Source organism: Cottoperca gobio, chromosome 18, assembly GCF_900634415.1.
Source record: "Cottoperca gobio chromosome 18, fCotGob3.1, whole genome shotgun sequence".
Lineage (NCBI taxonomy): Eukaryota > Metazoa > Chordata > Actinopteri > Perciformes > Bovichtidae > Cottoperca > Cottoperca gobio.
This window is the reverse complement of record NC_041372.1, coordinates 7,651,334-7,672,442: the sequence shown is the minus strand read 5'-3', so window position 1 is coordinate 7,672,442 and position 21,109 is coordinate 7,651,334. Positions and strand designations below refer to the sequence as shown.

At 40.5% G+C, this 21,109-nt stretch overlaps 2 protein-coding genes across 2 annotated transcripts; both read right to left on the bottom strand.

Annotated features, from left to right (window-relative positions):
• Nucleotides 1-767: 767 nt before the first annotated feature.
• On the bottom strand, nt 768-7,152 carry LOC115023987 (protein c-ets-1-B-like). The gene is made up of 9 exons (XM_029455357.1): nt 7,109-7,152; nt 6,134-6,189; nt 4,463-4,582; nt 4,132-4,335; nt 3,349-3,423; nt 3,016-3,213; nt 2,418-2,642; nt 2,197-2,315; nt 768-988 (listed from the first exon to the last, which is right to left on the bottom strand). Exons 1-9 carry the CDS (start codon nt 7,150-7,152, stop codon nt 776-778), a joined length of 1,254 nt encoding a protein of 417 aa, XP_029311217.1. The 3' UTR covers nt 768-775.
• A 580-nt stretch (nt 7,153-7,732) lies between these two features.
• Nucleotides 7,733-20,703, bottom strand: pygmb (phosphorylase, glycogen, muscle b). Its single transcript, XM_029454567.1, has 20 exons — nt 20,461-20,703; nt 17,956-18,057; nt 16,971-17,049; nt 16,771-16,874; nt 15,498-15,629; nt 14,827-14,938; nt 14,649-14,731; nt 14,407-14,550; nt 14,089-14,181; nt 13,477-13,623; nt 12,803-12,966; nt 12,459-12,573; nt 12,172-12,273; nt 11,925-12,072; nt 11,779-11,837; nt 10,999-11,140; nt 10,596-10,803; nt 10,362-10,496; nt 9,904-9,970; nt 7,733-9,085 (listed from the first exon to the last, which is right to left on the bottom strand). The coding sequence occupies exons 1-20, from the start codon at nt 20,701-20,703 to the stop codon at nt 8,936-8,938; spliced, it is 2,529 nt and encodes an 842-aa protein (XP_029310427.1). The 3' UTR covers nt 7,733-8,935.
• Between the last annotated feature and the right edge of the window lie 406 nt (nt 20,704-21,109).

Sequence of the window (21,109 nt, the reverse complement as noted above, 5' to 3'; positions counted from 1 at the left end):
ACTTGATTTCTCTGCAGGAGCTGACTTTTCCAGACACACACGCACACACACACATACACACACACACACACACACACACACACACACACACACACACACACACACACACACACACACACACACACACACACACACACACACACACACACACACACACAGCCTGTGGTTCTTCACACATGTTGTGAAAGGCAGTAGGATTTGGCTGAGCAAGAGTGAATACATAATTAGGTTCCATTAGTCCAACCACCAGCTGATCTCTGGTAAAACACCTGCTGAGGTGGACTCTCTTAGGCTGGATCTCTCTGATCACCACCTCAGTCTAGATGAATATTACTGTCTGCTTAGTTTCTCACAGGAAGGAATTATTTGGAGACTGTAGAATGGACATTTAACCTCATCCATGTTCTTATAGTGAGGCAAACTGAAAGGTACATTTAACCCTAAAATTGCTTTAAAATGTTCTGTCTACATATCATATCTCTACATTCTTTTAAGAGCACCTATACATACGTGTATTGATCGTAAAATGACATAAGTAACTTTGCTGTTTTATTGTTTGACACAACAGTCAAGATAAAGTGCTACATTTCACCCATTACGGTTAAGAACCTATATTAGCATACAACCTCAGCATCCTCCCACATATATATGTACACTGTGTATCACACTCTGAGCCACACTCTGCCATTCTTATAAATAAGGAAACTGATAAAAAAAGTTAGAAACTAAAGTATCCCATATATAAAAAAGTGTCTCTTTCCTCCTTGTTGCTTCATTAATGATTCTTGTTGCTTATGTCCAACATGGCGTGCAGCTCCCCAGGCTCATATCCCAGCAGGCCTTGCAGGTTGCAAACAAAGCGGTAGACGTAGCGTTTGCCTGCCGTCTTGCGGATGATATTCTTGTCGTAGTAGTATCTTAGACCGCGACTTAGCTTCTCATAGTTCATCTTGGGTTTGTTCTTCCTCTGACCCCACAGCAGGGCCACCTGGAGATAAAGGTATTACTTTGACAGCAATATAATGATGATAAACAATATTGCATGTAGATTGAATGAGCATCGATAAGGGATGGTAGCAGTCACTGGAGTCACAAAGAATTAGACTGATTAATTGATTTGAACTAAAAATGAACCCTAACCCTATAAAAGACCTGTTATCCTTATTATTAGTAACAGAGGTGAGACCAAGTCATTGTTTTGCAAGTCACAAGTCCAAAGTCAAGACTGACATGTCCTAAATCCTAGAGTTTGAGTTTCAAATCTTAAACAAGTCATAAATAATTTGGATTTGGATTTTCTTTTTGCATTCTGCAATTAGTTTTTTTGTAGACAATCACGTTGTTGTTGCACGGTAAGGAATTCCTCTTTCCATTAGTTCTTCATGGTTCTCTTCTGCAACTTGATTGGATTCTGTCGGATTGGTTCAAAGTAAGTGAATCTGCGGAATTAAATGTCGACTTGCTGGGAATAAATACTGAAAACGTTGATTCAGGAAATGAAGGGAAATCATCAATTGATTCGAGACACAAGTCACAAGTCAATAGTGTAAAAGTTGAGTTGCTTGTCTTTTTTTTTGACAAATCGAGCCCAAAAGTCATCAAATGTGTGACTCCAGTCTGACTTGACTCCACTTCTCTGATCAGTAGTATTGGGGCTGGGTGATATGGTTGGAATCAGTATCACAATATTGTTAGGGATATATTCCGCTGTTATAAATACTACAATTTCTGTTTTTGGAATATTACTACAGATTTAAAGAAAAACTCCAAAGGTTAGTTTAGCCAAGCTTTGAACAAAGTCTAAAAGCAGAGAGAGGTTAGCCTGGCTCAAAGGCACCAGAACTGAACTTCCATGAACTTCCATGTTTTTCTTGTCATCAAGCGGAACATAAATCTGAAGACTTCACCACAAGGTTCTGGGATGCAGTTCTTGTCTCCAGCTGTTGACTAAAAAATGACTAACTACTGCAACAAAACAGTAGATAACATTTCAAAGTGTTAAATCAATTAGATATAATAAGGAATCATATCTTTGGATTTGTTGAAGTTTGTTCTTTTTAAAACATTTGATAGAGCTGGTGTACCAGTCTCCCCCCCCCCCCCCCCCATCTGCTTCTCGTCTCATCGTTAAGCTAGGCTAAAATGGCCTACGGTTTATTAAGACCCATACTGCTCAAACCTCCAGGCTTTATGTACCTCATCAGGGTCCGTCAGCTTGAACTCCCACCCATCTCCTGTCCAGCTTATACATGACTTACAGCTGCAGTCTGTGAGAAGCTCCAGCAGAAACTGCCACAGCTGAATGGGACCACTTCCTATTGAAACATAGTGGGAAGAATAGATTGAAGGCCTGCCGCATAGATTTGCATCTGATATGAATCCATACGAACACTTTATCTCCCTCAACCACAACTCACCAGTGTAACCGGCAAGGATAGCTGCTGGTATCACGGCTCTGCCCAGATCAGTTTTGTTGCCTACATATTCTTTGAAGCTGCTGTGTGGGTAAGGTAAAGTGAAGAGGTCTTCAGACATGGTCTCTTCCGTCATTGGCTCTATATCCTGGAGTGGAGCAGTCCACGATAGAGAGCCCACAATGTCAGAGTCATCGCTGTGAGCAATCTCCACTTCTGAGTCTGTCTCTGCAAGTCCACAACGGGAGAAACACAGGAATCTTTTTACAATTAACACTTGAAATCTGCAACGAGATTCCAGAGAAGTCATGCACACTTCACCTTTTACAGTTTCCAAGGCAGAAATTATTTGGTAGGAAGTAGTTCCAATAAAGGCTGCTGCTGAAATGCAATTTTTGCTTTGAACCTCCACAAACTGGGAGGAATATCTTAAAACTATATGCACCACAGGTAATAACAGTTTTAGAACTACAATCTCATGACTGAGTCAAAACAGTAACAGGTTTACAGCTGCATTCAGCTAACAAAGAAACACTGTATTCATTTGATATCATCTAAATTGCACCATATATAATGTTTAAATGTAAAAGTGTGTTTGCACCTCCATTCCCTCCTGTTTCCTGCAGCAGAGCAGCAGCGGTTGTGTTCCTGCTGGGATCTTCACTTTTGATCAGATAGCAGTCCTGATGCTGGACAGTCACCGGATTCAGAGTGTGAAGGTCCGTTCTCTCAGCGGGATGATACTGAACATGATAACTATTTTTGTCTGAATGCTCCTGAACATAGTCTGAGTAGCTTTCTGAGGAAACAAGGAAATCGTAAAACTATTCAGAATAATATTATAACATGTAGTAATGTAGTAATTACATGCAATTATAGTTACAATGATGTTAATTACAGTAGATAAAAGTTGAAACTATTATTATATAATTACCTTTGTTGATTTGAAGCTGGCAGTAAGATGGTATTGTGTAGTTGGGTAATGAAGAGCTGCAGTCATATTCATTCTCTGGAGAATCAAATCAAATACCAGAAGAACATTGTGTTATTACACACATTGTGAAATGATAAAGAATATGCATACATATGTAAGTGCCTGGATAAATTACTTTGCCTAAACATTCGTGTTTGTGGTAATTCACGGTAATAGAAATTAAATGTAATCTTAAAATTAGGGCTGCAACTACAGATTATTTTCTCGATTAATCGTTTAGTCCAAAAAAATGTTTAACATGATATAAAACAGAGGCTGAAAACAGCATTTATTTTCTATTTTTGCATGAAATATTACTTCAACAATTAATCGATTATCAAAATAGTTGGCAATTATTTTTCAATTAGTTGACTAATCGTTGTACTTAAATGTTTTAAGTTTTAACATTTTTAAATATGCCCCCAAATTACAAAGACATAAAGTTCCAGATGAACTGTTACACTTAAAATGTATTCAAATTTTAAGGTAAAAAATAAAACTAAAACTTTATTGAATCTCGTGTAACTTTGATAAAGGTCCTTCTGCTGCTGTCCAACTGAGATCATTGTTTAAACGCCCACAGTGAAATCTTCTGACAAAAGCTGAATTTGAATATGAACATTTATTCTGTAAACAAAGAACTTTATCAAAGGTGGGTTTAAGGAGCAAAACAATTGCAATGCACGTTTCAAAGAAAAGTTTGAAAGATTGAAGATTGAAGATTAATAAAACAAATGTCTTTACCTCTCCTCATGGTCTCCAGATGCTCCCACAGGATCTCTCCTGCAGTGCAGTCGGACATCAGGCACAGGAAAGCCTCTCTTTCCAGGCCACACAGCTCACTGCCCTGCAGGCCTCTCAGGTCGGACCCCAGGCGGTAGAGACCAAACTCAGCCTGGCACCAGTCCAGCCAGTAGTTCACCTCCCACTCGGACCACAAGGTAGGATCTGGACATATGCACATTTTTAATAAATCTACATCTCATGCTCTATAACACCTTGCCCTCCTGTAATGGAAGCTTTCACTCCTGTATTGATGAATTACATATTCTGCCTGTGCTTTAGGCTGTTGTACCCTGTGGGAAGTGATGGATGATTCTCTCCTGGGAAAATCCTTCAAAACTGGCCTTCACCGCCTGGCTGAGGACCTCCTTACTGATCGGGGTGAGAGGAGGGACCTCCAGGGCATCCAGCTCTGGGACAACGAAACAATATATCTCAAACTCTAACTCTCTTTCACTTTTCAGGAAACTGAACAGTATTTCAGTATATGACCTAAGTAGTGTGTTCGTATATGTTCTTGTGTTTATATCTGCCATCATCCTTTAGCAACTTCTTCTAATTCCCTCATATTCCCCATATTGTTTTTCATTAACTCATTAACTTACATTTTTACTGGATTGCTGTTGGTATGTTAGTTTTTCTGCTCATTTTGTGTGCTACTTGTTGGTATTACTCTTTGTTGTATTTTATTATGATAGTTTAGGTTTTTCCCCTTTTTATTTTATTGTTAGATTCTTTGTCCGTTGCATAAGCCTGTTGCTTCTTAACCTCTCCCACCACATTTCTTATTTTTTCATTATCTGGATTTTATTCAGCCATTAATTTTATATTCTCTCCATAAACTAGACATAAATAAATGATAACATTATTAGTTAGTTTCTTTGTTTTAGTTATTAAGGTTTAATAAGAAATCTCATGGATATACATTGTATTTATATGTCAGCCATTGCATGTTGTACAAACTTTATTGATATTTCAAAATACTCAGTAAACATTATTGATCAACTGATCATCATAAGCTCATAATGATGACATGAACAGTTTATGAGTTATTATGCATTATGTAAAGCTTAAAAACCTACAGTTTGGAGGCCCATTCACTCCTGTTGTATTTATAACTCAGTATCTTTATACAATACAAACTCAATTTAAGTATCGAAATGTTCACAATTGCGATCAACTATACAGAACATACTCTCATTATGATGATATATACAGTCTATTAGTCATGTACCTAATGCAATAAAGCCGAAAGATTAAGTGCTTTAAAGCTCCCATTCACTCTCATTGCATCCATAACTCAGTAAATACATTAAGGTCAATGAGTTTAAATGATTATAAAGTCGTCCATTCATTATGCTAATCAGCATCAAAGCACAGCAATCCCAGGCATTTTAAAGAAGAAGGTGTTTCTCTAGTGTATTATATTTATTTATTTATTTATTTATTTATTTACTATAAAGTATGTATTCATTTAGAAATACTTCTTCTCCATCCAGGACAACTGAGCCTATTAAAGCCGACGATGAAGGCCATGAGATGCCGCTGAAAGCTCTGGATCTAGTAAATGGATATTTGGTTAAAAATCATTTTTAAAGTCAAGAATCAATGATGACTTTGAAACGCATTTATGAAGACATTTTAAAAAGGATTTGGATTCTGAAGTAGATGTTTCATAAGAGAAGCTATTGTTGACAAATCTATTATTAAACACTTAAAAATGTCCTTACATGTTACAACTACAATATATGGTGTGTCATAAACCAATTATGACGTTTTTACAGTTCATATACTGCTTATAAATACTTAAATAAGGTGGTTAAAGTCAGTTTTTGCCATAACGTTTAATAAGTTCAATATTCACCACAGAATGACTGGATTGGAACAAACAAGAAAAGTGTCAGAATCAATTTGAACTAATCCTGATGTTAACTGAAGAGTGACATTAAAATAATTGTCTTACCATAAGTATTGCAGTCCATCCCTGTGTGTAAGGAATTGGCGATCAGTTGGAGGAAACTGAGACCACAAAGGGGTGAATGTGGCTTTAATATGATAGATGGGAGGGGAGGAGGGGACCGGTTGTGATGGACAACTGTCAATCATGTGGATGTGGGCGGGGCAGAAGGAACAGGTCTGAGGCCAACGTGTGGAATTGAAAAATCACGGTGTGCACATTGGGCATTAGAAACAATAATTTAGGAAAACCTTCATAACTCAAGGTTCACAAATTGTTTTTCTTCTAGAGCTTTCAGACACATCTCAGGACCTTCATCAGCAGGTTTGTTTGCCAAGTTATCATTATGACTGAACCATTTCCAAAACAACTTCCACCGATAAAGGCCACAAGATGAGGCTTAAAGGTGGTATATATTTGGCGTCATTGGGCATATTGTAATTCATGTGGTCTGAGAGTAAGCTTTAAAGTTCTTGAGGAAATGCAGTAAGAGGCCCTTGAGTGGCTGTGACACACCAAATCAAAATCGGCCGTGGATTATTGTCTGGCTGTTGGTGAGCGTCTGTCTGCCTTGTTTTGCATCCGGGGCATCATCCAGAGTTTCTGTGTCTCTCATCTGGCAGGTTGCCACCATTAAAGGTTACATCCGGATTATGAATTGTTGCCGACATCTATTGCAAGTCTTTCCATCCTGGGAGAGGGGATCCCTCCTCATTTCCATTTTCCCCCTTTAATTGTGGGGTTTCATTTGAGGAGTTTTTCCTTGTGCGGTGCGAGGGAAGGACAGAGGGGGTCGTATGCTGTACAGTCTGTGAAGCCCACTGAGACAAATGTGTAATTTGTGATATTGGGCTGATATTATAAATACATTTGATTTGGATTTGTTTGTCTATACACAGTCAGAGGTCTTCCAGTTGCCTCATTTGAATAACGAATACAGACTACCGCCACCTGCTGGTGTGGAGAGTTATTGCCACTCACCCAGGCACAGTACTACATGCTTGTTGGCCGTTGGCTGTAGTCATTGCGGTGTGTTCAAGTGCAACTCTTTGGCCAAGACAAAGACGACAGCGGGCGGCTCTGTCGCCACTAGTACATTTATGTCGACTTGGTGTGTCAGTGCCTTTGGATCTGAGGTTATGATTGCAAAATGAACTATTACAATAGTAAGAAGTATTACAATTTTCATTATAAAAAACAATCTAGGGGCTATATCAACCTCTGCTGGTACAGTACACATATACCTCCTTAAACTGTACAGTTTATATAGGCTATGTGTTTGTTCACTGCTCTCAGGTTTCTTTTTCTGGTTAATTTATCATCCAAAACCACAGCGCAGGCACAGTATGAAAATAGATCCTAGTGGCCAAAATCTACTCAGATCCCTTTTTATTGGAATGTTCAACAAACTACAGAAGCCCTGAGAGACTAGTAAGAGAGGAAAATAAATCTAGAAATCCATTTTCATAGTCTGATCTAATCCTGTGCCAGGATTTGGTGTGTTTTTTACCCCCCCAACTGCTTCACAGATGGAAGAAAACCCCTAGTCTTATCCTAAATTTTGGTTCTATGTCACTACAGAGGTGAAAATGTGGACTAAAAACATCGGAGCAGTTTTGTCATTTATTGACAAGAAAAAAGGAAAAGAAAAGCACTAGAGTGAAATGTTAGGTTCAGCGTTGGGGGCAGTTCCTTCTGCAGCCTCTAGAGGCAGCACGACTACAGTCAGTCATATGCAGGAGCTGAAGCAGGACAATATGCTGTTACAGTACATCAATCGAGCTGATATCCACAGTGTCACTTATGGTGTATACACACACACACACTCACACAAAACTACATTACAGATTACACACATCTTCCAAAGATTAATTCAGTCACTTAGGTTTTAGGCAGAGAAGGCTTTGTTATGTTCTAAAACAGGTCACTTTTAGGAAGAGACAGACACAAACATGCTGAGGAGATCACAAGTGAACTGATGGGTCAACACATCTGCATAACTGAGAATACACACACAAACAGATATATTGAGCAATGAAACACTGAGCGAGTCTTTTAATACGAAACATTAATATTAATGTTAATCTATGGGGAAATCTGGAAACTAGGCTCCCTTCCAACACCATCCAGTCACAGTGCTGCAATGAGGCTGTGGTGCACATTAACTATGGAGTGTCCCTTCTCTCTGTCATGGAAGACATGGGTTGGTTTGGAAGCTTAACAGTGCTGAGGTTTATTGGCATCTTTGCTGGGTTTTGGTAGCCATATCGGCTCAAAGGTAGAAGGGGAATGTAGTTAAATTGAGGTTCAAATCACTGTTGTGTGAAAATGCAGTTTAGAGGTTTGGTTAAAGATATAATCCCTGTCTTTGTCACTCAGGTCTTGGTTGGTGTTTTGACCTAGAATATTCAAACATCAGTGGAGAAATAGGAGTATTATTGGGCACTATATAAGGAAGTATATCTTTAATGTTTTCACTCCAACTGAAGAATCCCATGACCCCAAGGTGACACCTACGCTGTTTCCTAACTGCTGAAAGGCGGATGTGGAGATGCAAGGTTTTTTTTTACCCAACAGTGAGAATATGCATTGCTGGTACACAGAGGGAAAATACAGAATACAGATTCTGAAGAAGCCCACTTGGAAACATGTTACTGCAAGATCACTTGGAAGTAATAGCGGTTGTATATGGGGTTCAATAATGTAAAGAAATAATGCCGTAGTACACAGTGAAAAAGCTACAGGGGTTTTCTCCAGTGGTTGGACCGCATTGGTGAGCTACAGTAAGGTGGAGGAGGCAGATGTGGTTTAGCGAGGGTCGTCGGGTGCGGGGATCTTCTCCAAACTGGGCTCCATGCCCCAGATCTCCCTGGCATACTGGGAAATGGTGCGGTCACTGGAGAATTTACCACAGCCGGCGATGTTATGGATCACCATCTTGGTCCACTCTTTAGGGTCCTGTTAACACACACACAGAGACAGAGACAGAGAGAGAGAGAGAGAGAGAGAGAGAGAGAGAGAGAGAGAGAGAGAGAGAGAGAGAGAGAGAGAGAGAGAGAAGGATGACGAGGGGATAGTGAAATGAGATGCAACTTATTAAATACCTGAGAAACAGTAGTGCAGGATAGTAAAATATAGTATATAGCTCATATCGTGTAACTTTGAATATTTGAATAAACCAAGGCTACAGAACAATACAGCAGTGGTTCTTAACTTGTTCCAGTCCCCCCAGAATAATCCACGGGAATTGACTGGAAATCCTCCGTCAGAAACTCATATGCAGCACACTTTAACTCTCACAAATACACTCATAAAAGATCTATTCTAAGGAAAATAATATCACTGGTGCAGGCGATGTAAGGTAATGTAAAAGCCCTTCCCTAGTTTTAGTATTTTAGTTTTAATATGTTATTTTATTTTTCTCTCCTCAACCATCTGGCGACCCCTAGAAATTATCTTGCGACCCTCTTGGGGGTCCCGATCCCCAGGTTGAGAAACACTGCAATACAGTATAGTACGTTATGTTATAGTACCATATCATACAGTATAGTGCAGTACCATATAGTATAGTAGTGTAATAAACAGTGGTACATTGTCACATAGAATCTAAAATCATATATAAGTACAATAGACTGCGTTATAGCATTCTATATTTCTAATATATAATATGGAAGTAAAGCAGCAATTCAACTGAATCTCAGACATTGTATGCAGTTATGACCACAAAAACTCATCGTGTTGTATTATACTGCTTGACAAATAGATTGGGATTTTACCTTGTACAGCTTGCTGACTTTCTCTTGACATGTCATGTAGTCTTCATAGTCTGCAAACACCTTGAACCTGCAGCGCAGACATAAAGACATGGATGGATGCGATGAAGCATTCTACTATAACTCAATACAAGATTATTTTGAGACATTAAAAAGGAATAGTTTGGATCTAAGTACCTCGTACAACCCACTTCAAAAACATCCAAACTATCCCTTTAATAAGATCCAAACAAAACAGTTTTACATCCGCTTTATATGGACTCTGTGCCACCAGTTTGACTTCAGGTGATGAAGATGATAAAGACTAGCTTTACAGAGTCTCATTTGCAGTAGCTCCTTTCACTTCACACTGGATGACAGTCATACATTGATGACACTGCATGACTGTGGGCATAAAAAGGTAGGCTATGTGTCAGCATAGACAAAGTGCTGATTCATCAGTGTCAGCAGTGGGCTCTAACCTGTCGTGGTTCATCAGCATGTTGACGATGTCTTTGAAGAGGTCGGGCTGGCTGGGGCTGAAGAAGCCTCCAGATATCTGGTCCATTGCCTGCTTCAGCTCAGGGAGACGGTTGTAGTAAGACGCAGCGTCATAGCTGAGGACAAAATACATTTAACACACATGAGTTAAGTAACAACGAATCTTGCTAAATGCAGCTTTAATCATTTCTTTATCATAATGTTTCCGGGCTCACCCCTTCTCGTCCATAGCCTTCACATCGGGCACCCTCATGCCGAAGATGAAGAAGTTTTCCTCTCCAGCTTCCTCGGCCATTTCCACGTTGGCTCCGTCCATGGTGCCAATGGTGAGGGCTCCATTCAGCATGAACTTCATGTTCCCGGTGCCAGAGGCCTCAGTGCCTGCTGTGGAGATCTGCTCCGACAGGTCAGATGCTGGGATGACTGCAGACAGGAGTTTCAGAATTTATTTACTACATACATACATACATACATACATACATACATACATACATACATACATACATACATACATACATACATACATACAGGGCCTTGGCTTACAAACTCTAAGCCATTAATACGTTACAAAACGGGGTCATTTGTGAATAAGGTTATAAAATGAACAGCATCCGTTACCTTTTTCTGCCAGAGTGACCCGATAGTTCTCCAGGTAGATAACTTTGAGGCGATCTCCCACCACAGAGTCATTATTGACAATGTCTCCAATTGAAGTGATCAGCTTGATGATCATCTTAGCAGTGTGATAACCTGGAGCCGCCTGCAAACAGAGGATGTCATCTTCAGAAACAATCAATTAAAACCAGGCTGGAGTACAGCTGGTTTTTATCATTTGTTTTCTGGATGTGGGAGGAGAAATGATCTGCCATCTGTGTGGAATTACTTTTTTTTTAAATTATTTTAATTAGGATAAACTCTCATCTGTATAAAATAAGAGCTAATGGCAGTTTCCGACCAAACGCATTTGGCAGGTTGGAGGTTAAACTTAAAATTTGAATTCAAACACCTATCTAAACTAATCCGTCCACAGAAGATTACATTTATGACCGGAATCACAAAGCAAACTCATTTTAAGAGGATGTTTGAAATGTTCACATTGTAAAATTATTATTGATGCAAAATTGGTACAATAACTTGCAATATGGAAAGAAATATGCACTACAACTTAATGCGCCCGTTTCAGTCTTAAAGACTAAATAATCTCTTTGCAGCTGTTTTGGTCTCTTTGTAGTCTTTTTATGTTTCTTTGTGGTCATTTTAAGTGTGTTGCTTGTTGGGACGCGTCTCTTTAAAAAGGTGACATTTTGTCGGTGAAGGTCAGGGGGCCCTGACACACTGTGGGCCAGTTATCCATCCGTGGTGTCAACATAGAAAAACAAATGTCGCCTTCTCCCTCACCTTTCCTCCAATCATGATGGTCCTGGCGGTCCATGACTTGTTGGGTTGCTTCTTGATTCCTGATTAAAAACAAAAACTCTGAATTCATATATATTTATACATTAATATTTTCTAAAAAAGCTGCCAGTAAAAGAAAAAGCACCCACGGTTGTACAGCGTGATGATGTGCAGACAGTTGAGCAGCTGTCTTTTGTACTCGTGGATCCTCTTCACCTGGACATCAAACATGGAGTCGGGGTTGATCTTCACCTTGTACTGCTCTTCAAGCTGGGCAGCAAACTTCATCTTGTTCTCCTAAAAGTTGAGGTCATGCGAGGAAAGTGATTAGAAACTAAACAGAAAAAGACCACAACAACAAAACAAACCCTTCTTTAGGCACGTTTAAGCTCTCACTTGTTTGACTTTGGCAATATCCCGAATGAAGGTGTCATCGTCCACAAAGTCCAGAAGCTTCTTCAGCTGGTCAAGGTCACGGATGTAGTCCTCGCCAATCCTCTAAATAACATGATTACCTCATGAGACCCATATCATTTTGCAGATTTATATCATGAACTGAGAAGTGGAACTGCAGTGTAAACAATTTCAATCTGTCAGTCAGCTAATGTCTTACTTCCAGGAACCTGGATGTCTAAAATAGCTCCTCTCACTTGTCTGTATGAAGAAGAAAAACAAAACCTCACCTCTGCGATGACCTCAGCCAGGCCAGGGTTGCACATGACCAGCCAGCGCCTGGGTGTGATGCCGTTAGTCTTGTTCTGAAACTTCTCAGGGTCTGACTCGTAGAAATCCTTGAACCTGAGGAGCAGAAGAGCAACAATTAGAAACTAATGTATATATATTTAATTCAAGTGGTCTTAATGTCACCATTTTCTTTCAACCTTTAGGCCCACGACAACTAAGTTGGATTTCTTCGTTCTTGAAAAGCTGAGTCATGTCAAATACAAATATGGCCGGAGGCTTCTTTACAGTAATGTCATACAAGCACATACAGGCCAGAGAAGAGAGGTTGAACTGGTTTCCCTACACGGTGTCTTTGATGATCTCAGAGTGGATGCGGGCCACTCCGTTGACAGCATGAGATCCTACAATGCACAGGTGAGCCATGTTGATTTTCTTGACGTCCCCTTCCTCAATCAGGGACATTCGGCGCATCCGGTCCAGATCTCCAGGGTAAAGCTTGGCGATACGCTGGAGGGGTGAAGGAAAGAGAAACTTAGTGTGTCTAGATGAGCTAGGCCGTGTGAAATGAGACAACCCAGTTAATTTGTTATGGGCTTGCCTGGATCAGAGAACAGGGGATTCAACAAGCTATTCAGATTTGACTCCCCTTCCTATGTCACATGAAGGGTCATGAACCGGTCATGTCCCCTTTCAGTTTATTATGTCATTTGACTGCAAATGTGTCCATGTGTGTGATAAACACTGCAGGCTTACAGTCAATAATGGTTGAAATAAAGCAAAAATAATAACTTCCGGTCTCAGTACAGGTTGGAGTCTCAAACTTTGCAGTACTAGTACTTGGAGAAGTGCAGAACTCCTATACATGGTGCACAGATATTACATTCTTAGATCTTAATACGGGTAGGATGCCAAACAAAATCATTTCTCTAAATCTCAGATCGCTCCATTAAGTTTGTATCGATAAGGGTTTCATCGAAATGCATGAATACATAAATCTATTTTCAGCTCCCCTCGTACCTCCAGGTGCCTACTGTTGATCTCGTAGATGATCTCCAGGTGACGAGGCAGCAGGTTATGGAAGAGGTCGACGGGCCAGCGCTCCAGGGCTTCAGGCAGGACGGTGTGGTTGGTGTAGGCACAGGTACGAACCACGATGTCCCAGGCCTGGACACAGAGACAACAGGGCAAGAGAAATCTGACATTATCACACATACAACTGAAACTGTGGCCATAACTTTTACATATGTACATTACCTCTTTAACAACTACAGTAAATACAGTTTAATGTGTAGAAAATTACAGTGTTATCTCTTTTGTTTTTCAATAGTTTTTTGGAAAAGATGATTCTATATTAGCACGTTTATTTGCTTACATTCTGTCACAGTGTATGACTTCAGTTTTGACGGATGTATCAGTCTGCTGCGGTCAATGTGCTGCTGTGTCATTGTTAGTGCAATGTTGAAGGATGCAGAGAGACAGAATTGCGACACAAGTGAACACAGGACAATTCAGTCAAACTGCAGTAGTTACAGTTTTCTGCAGGGTAGGCCCAAGTTCAAAAGCGGTCATTGTCTCTTAGTTTGAAGCGTATTTGAGCCTGTATGTTACAACACTGCGGAAATTATATACCTTCCCCCAAGACAGTTTCTCAATGTCCACTAGGGTCCTCATCAGCTCAGGAATGGCCAGGGCAGGATGGGTGTCATTCAGCTGGATGGCCACCTGCAGACAACAGACAGACAGAGATAAAGAAAACAGTATAGTGCGAGCTTTAAAGAGGGAACTCGCAGACCTTCAGCAGAGTTGCAATGCTGCAAATAATATGAATAGAAATGAATATGAAAAACCAGTTAACCATAGTTACTAATCTGGGAATGTATTTAGTTATGTGTGAAGAACTGATGTCATCATCTTTGAAATTATATAATGGTATGATGGATCTCTCACCTTTTCTGGCAGCGTAGAAAGGTCCAGTCGCACAAACTCCGTGGAGCCGAACTTGGAGGCTTTGAATCGGCGGATGATGTCTTGAAGAGTTGCTGCTACGACAAAGTACTCCTGCTTCAGACGCAGCTCCTTCCCCTCGAAGAACTGAGGAACAAAAGACAATATGGAAAACTGTTACAGCTCATCTTTTTGAATACCCGATGCTACTAGAAATCGCTGCACATTGGTTTAAATCCACTCACATTGTCGTTGGGGTAGAGAACCCTAGAGATGTTCTCGGCCAGATTTCTGTCCAGCACGGCTTGAATGTATCCACCAACGTTAACTGTGGGACATCATTTAGATTGGTATTTAGTGGCTGTTGATTTATTTACTGTATGTAAATGATGATTATTTGACAGTACAGATGACAATACTCACAGTCTTTGAGGTTAAAGTCACAGGGCGCCTTAGCAGACCACAGTCTCATGGTGTTGACGATGTTGTTTCTGTACCCGGGGACTGGGGTGTCATAGGGAAGAGCCAGAACCACCTGAATCAAACATAGAAAATGTATATTAAACACACTGGTTATTGTTCTATTATTCTCTATTTATTGTGTTAAAGGCACAATGGACAGGATTCGTCGGCGCTGGTTCCACCATTTTCGTAGCGTGCTAACGTTCCGGCACCTGGTAGCTATGTTTTTATAGACGTTGACAGTCAGTCACATACTTCCTGTGGTTCATAAAGGATGATTGATTTTTGTTTTTTATTAATCTATAGGAAAATACTACTCATTGTGCCTTTAATGAAGTGTCATCTGTGAGAAAATTATTGTTTTTATGAATGTTAAAAAATTGATAAATAGTTTTTTTAAATATGGATGTCGGCCTCAAAAAAACAGTATGTGTCAGACTTCAATATAAACTTCTGGTAACTTCTGATAATTATGCAAAATAATTATCATTTGTCATCATTAATACTAATTATCTGGCCAAAGTATAGTAATTATGTAATCAGACAGCATTATATCCACTATATGAGAGTTGATTAGCATTGACTGACTCTTTTTCACAATAAGGTCAGTTCTGACGTCTGTTCCTACTAACCTGTGTGTCGACCCACTTCACTCCTTCATCTGTGTGTTCCACTCTTCCGTAGTAATGGACTGGGCGCATGTACTCAGGGCGAGCCTTCTCCCAGGGGTTACCATAACGCAGCCAGTCGTCAGCTTCTTCCACCTGTGGAAACAGGACGCTGTGGTAGTTATTTGTTGTTCTATAGTACAAACAGAACATAATAGGCTGTCATTGATATGGTATGGAACTATTTCTTAGGGTCCAAGAACAAGACTCCAGTAAACTTTTGTTTACTTTATTAACTATGTTTCGGTCTTTAGGGTGATAATCAGACTGAATTTCCATATCTTTTTCATGTAAGCTGATTTTAATGTGCCCTAACCAATCAGTAGTGGCATACATATTGTATCTGTTTCAGCCAACATTAAAGCTGTGGGTGCAGTTGCAGTTATCATCATTCTAAGAAATGTGCCAGTTTAAGAGCTGTTACTTTGTCCACTACAGATGTCCAAAGAGCTTTGTCCATCTCATCCATGCTTGAAGACATTTGGTGGCAATTCTTTTGATGGCACATTTCTTGCTCTGGCACAGGAGGATGGAATCCACATTCTCTGTCCCACCGACAAAAAGGTTCCCACACTTTGGCAGGCCACGTTTTTTCGCTCTAGGAGGCTGACATTTGGCATGGAGGTCTAAGTGTGGGTGTGAAGGTGTTCAATGCCAATTGGCCAAAGGCCAGCCATGTAATCGTTTGTCGTTTGTCTTGGAGGAGGCATCATTGCACTCAACATTTCTTTTGTGACGATTAGCCCCGCCCCCTGTACTTTAGCCCCTCCCAATTTAATAACTAATTTTGTTGTTTTTTTGATGACTTGTTGGAGACATCATTGGTCTCAACAAAGTTGGTAAGCCTTGCCCATATACCACGTGGATGCATGTGGGTACATGGTCGCAGCTATTGCAAATTTGCTCTTGTTTTACATAAGGTCTTTTTGCTGTTTTTAGCTGCGCCCAGCAGCTCTATAGGGGACTCTGTTGGTTGATCCACAAACATTTCCCCACCCCTTAGCGGCCACAGTTTGGCATGCGGGTGAAGTGTGTGGGTGTGCATAGCTTTTAAACGGATTCACGTTCCATGACCAAACTCATGAACAGTTCATCGGGAGCATTATTGCACTCAGCAGAGTTAGCCTTTTTTAATTAGTGACGGTTAAAGTAGCTTGTTTTCATTAAATCACAATCTAAAGCAGCGTAGATTTGATCATACAGAGCCAAATACATAAACACCATCAGGTGAACCTACCTGCCAGCCGTCAACAATTTTCTGATTGAAGATGCCGAACTCGTAGCGGATGCCATATCCGTAAGCAGCCAGACCCAGAGAGGCCATGGAGTCCAGGAAACAAGCTGAGGAAACAAAAAGGTGCTGCTTTAGACAAGGCTGTTCACTGCACTAAACATCACTGTCTGTCAGCAGCCAATCGGGAGGAAGTAAGAACTCACCAGCCAGACGACCCAGCCCACCGTTGCCTAGACCAGCATCTTCCTCGATGTCCTGCAGCTCCTCCATGTCCAGACCCAGCTGAAAGACACATCAACACATTCATAGAAATGTCGTACTGGTGTGAATAATGTAGTTACCTCCAGGACCAAGCTGTAATTACGTGCATTGTTCTTCCACATCTGAAGTGGACATTAGGCCATCCATCCTTTATGCATCCAGTACGTGCCTTCGTAAAAACTTTTTTTTGATCTTGTACATATAGTTTCCTGTTCAATGTGGTTTTTGAAAATGTACAGAAAGTAAAGAAAAATTCAATGGAACCATCCCTTAGTCCCTGACAAAATTCAGCTGTGTTATACTTTATATAACTAGTCTATAACTGACTATAACTAGTCAATTTTATTAAACAGGTTTATTTTTTCCTGGAATGTTCTGCAATTTAAAGTAGCTACACTGTATAGCTAAAAGTATGTGAACATCCCTGTGAATACATTGGTTGTTGTCTCTAAGCTCCAGTTAAGGGATCAATGCTACAGAATACAATATTTCAGACATTAGTTGGTTTGACCCGTTCCTGTTTCAACATATTGACATACACAATGCTCCCGTGCACAGAGTGAGTTCCATAAAGAAATGCTCTTTGCCCAGTTTGGTGTAGAAGACCTCGACTGTTCTGCACAGAGCCCTGACCTCAACCCCATCCAACACCTTTGAGATGACATGGAACACTGACTGTGACTCACTCAACGCCAGGGAAGGACCTCACTAATGCTCTTGTGTAGGAATGGGTGTACATATAGTTTGTTAAGGTGTCCAATTACTTTTAGCAATGCAGTTCACCATCATTGTATCATTGTATCATTGTAATGTGGAGCTATGTGTGCAAATTCCTACAGAGTGACCCTCATAATAAAGGGCTACTTGTTTGGGCGAAGTCCCTCATTTGGGTGTCCTGCTCTTTCACCCCATGATCCTTTGCCTCACCTGGTATGTGGCTTCATCGCAGGCGTTCTCCAAGGCCAGGTTAACCATGGTGTTCTGCAAAGTCCGGCCCATGTAAAACTCCAGGGAGAGGTAGTAGACACGCTGCAGGAAGACAGAGAAAAACAACCTGTGAACGCTGGGCTTCATTACATTGTCACCCAATCTAAAGTTATAGATACGTCTCTGCTTTACATATTCTTTCAATGATCTATATCATTACATCTCCATGCAAAACCATTTGCAAAATTTACAAAACACTGCACAAAAAGTCACAACAAATTCTTAGGAGGATACTAATAATAAAACACACATGCCCCATTTGCTGTCCCTGATGGCCCTGCAACATTATCCCTGGTAGAAAACAACAGCTGCTGTCAGAGCCAACAAGAGCAGGGCTATTACTGGCAACTCCTCCAACAATATCTCTTGCACTTCACAGAGAAGTGAATTGAACCACGAGCCTAAAGCAGCGCAGCATAATGTCTCCTCACAGCTCTGGGAGAGTGTGAAAGTTAACACAGACGTACTGATGATAGCCCACCAAATTAAATAGGAGACAAAGCTTCAAACTGTACGAGGACATGTGACACATTTTGGCAGGCTCTCAGACATTGTGCCATGTGATGTTTCTGATCCTGCTGCTGACTGATGATGGGGGTCATGTAAAGGACATAGAATTGAAAAAAAAAAAGAAAATGTGCCAAAGAGACAAAGGCGTGGTCAGTTTAAATAGAAGGAGGGTCTGTGCTCCTTTTCCAAAGGTGACACTGACTTCACATGAAGAACAGAAAGCTTTGTGTATAATAGGAGGTATGTCAGTCTGTTTTGTGGTGCGATTATTTAGCTTTCGATGTCATTAATAGAGTATGAATCCATTAAAACCTCAACGAGTCAAACAGTTTACATTCACTGAGCAAAATACTTGTCCAACTTCCAAGTCAGCTCTTACTTCTAGCTGTGAAACTATGACTTCCACCAGTACAGGCGGAGATGTTTAACCTCTTATATGATAATACAGCATGAATCTATTTTCATTATTAGCCAATTGGTTCCTACTAAAGATGTAAAACAGTTTACAAATATATAGTTTCATTATTCTCCTTCTAAAGTCAGTAATAAAAAAAATATTTTGGGAACTATTTTCAGCGGCGGATTAATCCACATTTGGTGCTCAAGTGGGTGCAGGACAGCGTTTGTGGTATTGAGTCAAAATAAACTACAGTGTGTGTTTATGGTAATGAAGGAACACCCAGTGCAACCGGTCTGGCTCATTGATGTGTTTTTTTGTAGTTTTATACAACAATAGAGCTCTATTATGGCACAGAGGAATAAGATACATCAGGCTTTGATACACACACACAAACACAACACTTGTTAGTAGATCAGTTCATTGTTGTTTTTGTATTCAATGGGATTTGTTGACAAAAGAAATACAGAATATCATTAGACTTATCTGTAAAATGTGTGTTTTTCCTCTTAAGTCTCTGTATCAGGTTGTTTCCAAATGCCATTGAAGCTATGATGTTCATGCTGAACAAAATATTCAATCCCAAGAATTAATGTTTTTTTAATGAAAATGTGCTAGATGTCTTGTGCATCATTTTAAATAAGTTTTCCCCATATGTGGAATCTTTAGACATTTTAGAAGCAAAGCCTGGCTGAACAAACTGAGTTTGTAACAATGGACCAAACAGATGTCCAGCAGTGCAAGATTACTGAACATTAGCCACCAGAAAAGAGAAATTTCAAGTGGTGTGAAATGGGAAGTTTAAACCAGACATTCCATCGGATCTCTGTGCAGCAGACTGTGTGGGGCACAGTGCAGTCTTACATAAGTTATTATAGAAGAGATGGTCCTTCAAATTCTCAATTCAGCCTCCTGCTCTATTAACACAAGGAAGCTGGGTGCTGGGTATTTTGGAGATAGGTTAAACCTAAGTAGTCTATGGAGGGGTATGCCTTTTTAAACAGTGTGTAGCCATTTTGTGATACGCAGTGTGTGGTGGTGATGGGGATGGATGGATGGATGGATGGCGTTACGTAATACTGTACAAATTTCAACAACCAGTTGAGTCTTCTCATTCCAAACAGTGCCAATGCAGGATAATGCTGGTATTTTGTACATTTTAAGCACTGATGCCGTGCATCGTTCTGAATAGCGTACAGTAGATCAAATAAAGGTTACAGAGGCAGCTGCAGATGCACGAGCAGAACATTATGTAACAGACAGTTTAGACACAGGAGAAAATGTCAGTGTGCACAATAATCAACAGACTCTGCTCACACACCCATAATATGTTTTACGGCACACTATACATCGATACAAAGCAGCCGGAATATGACTATAAATGGATATAAAGAGCAACGCAGCAAAGAGCGCACGCGCACACACAAACACGCGCGCACGGTCATTAGTTGTGATACTGCAGTACAGAGCATCCCCTCCCACTGCTCCCGGGTCAGCTGTGTGTACGTGCAGGACTGCGGCATTAGTCCGCTGCTTACTTTGGGGTCTTTCTCATAATAGTGTTGCTGCGTCCGGATCCAACGGCCCACCAGGAAGTCCCGGACTGTGTTGGCCAGGGCAAAGTAGTAGTCCCGTTTGGTGGCCACATTTCGGTCTTTCACCAGGGTGAAGTGGAGGTGTCTGTTAAAATTAGTTTTCAGATCCGTAACGTTTTCCACTCCGGCCAGCCCTCTGACCGATATTTGCTTCCTCCTGTCCTGGTCTGTCAGCGGCTTGGCCATGCTTGCTGGCAGTTTATGTCTAGTTTTTACTGAATGTCTAGTTCAATTTCACCCAAGAGCCTATCCACTCTTCTTCCGACTCTCCTCTGAACACAGACAGTGAGACGTGACCGGTCCAGCCTATTTTATATACGTCACGTACTCAGTGTCAAGTTAGACTAAGGAAAACAAGCGTTTCCGGTTCAGTGTCAAAATAAAACCCGAATATGGGTCAGCTGACTAGTCCATATACGATTTTGTAAGTGCGTCACAAGACTCATGATACAATAGTTTCCATCATAGACAGCTGTTAGATGAGTTACGTGTATTTATGTCACAGTTGTTGCCATGTTCAGCTAAACAAATCCTCAAGAGCCAATGACTGCATTGTATTCTCCAAATTATTTGGTATATTACAAAGTGTGCA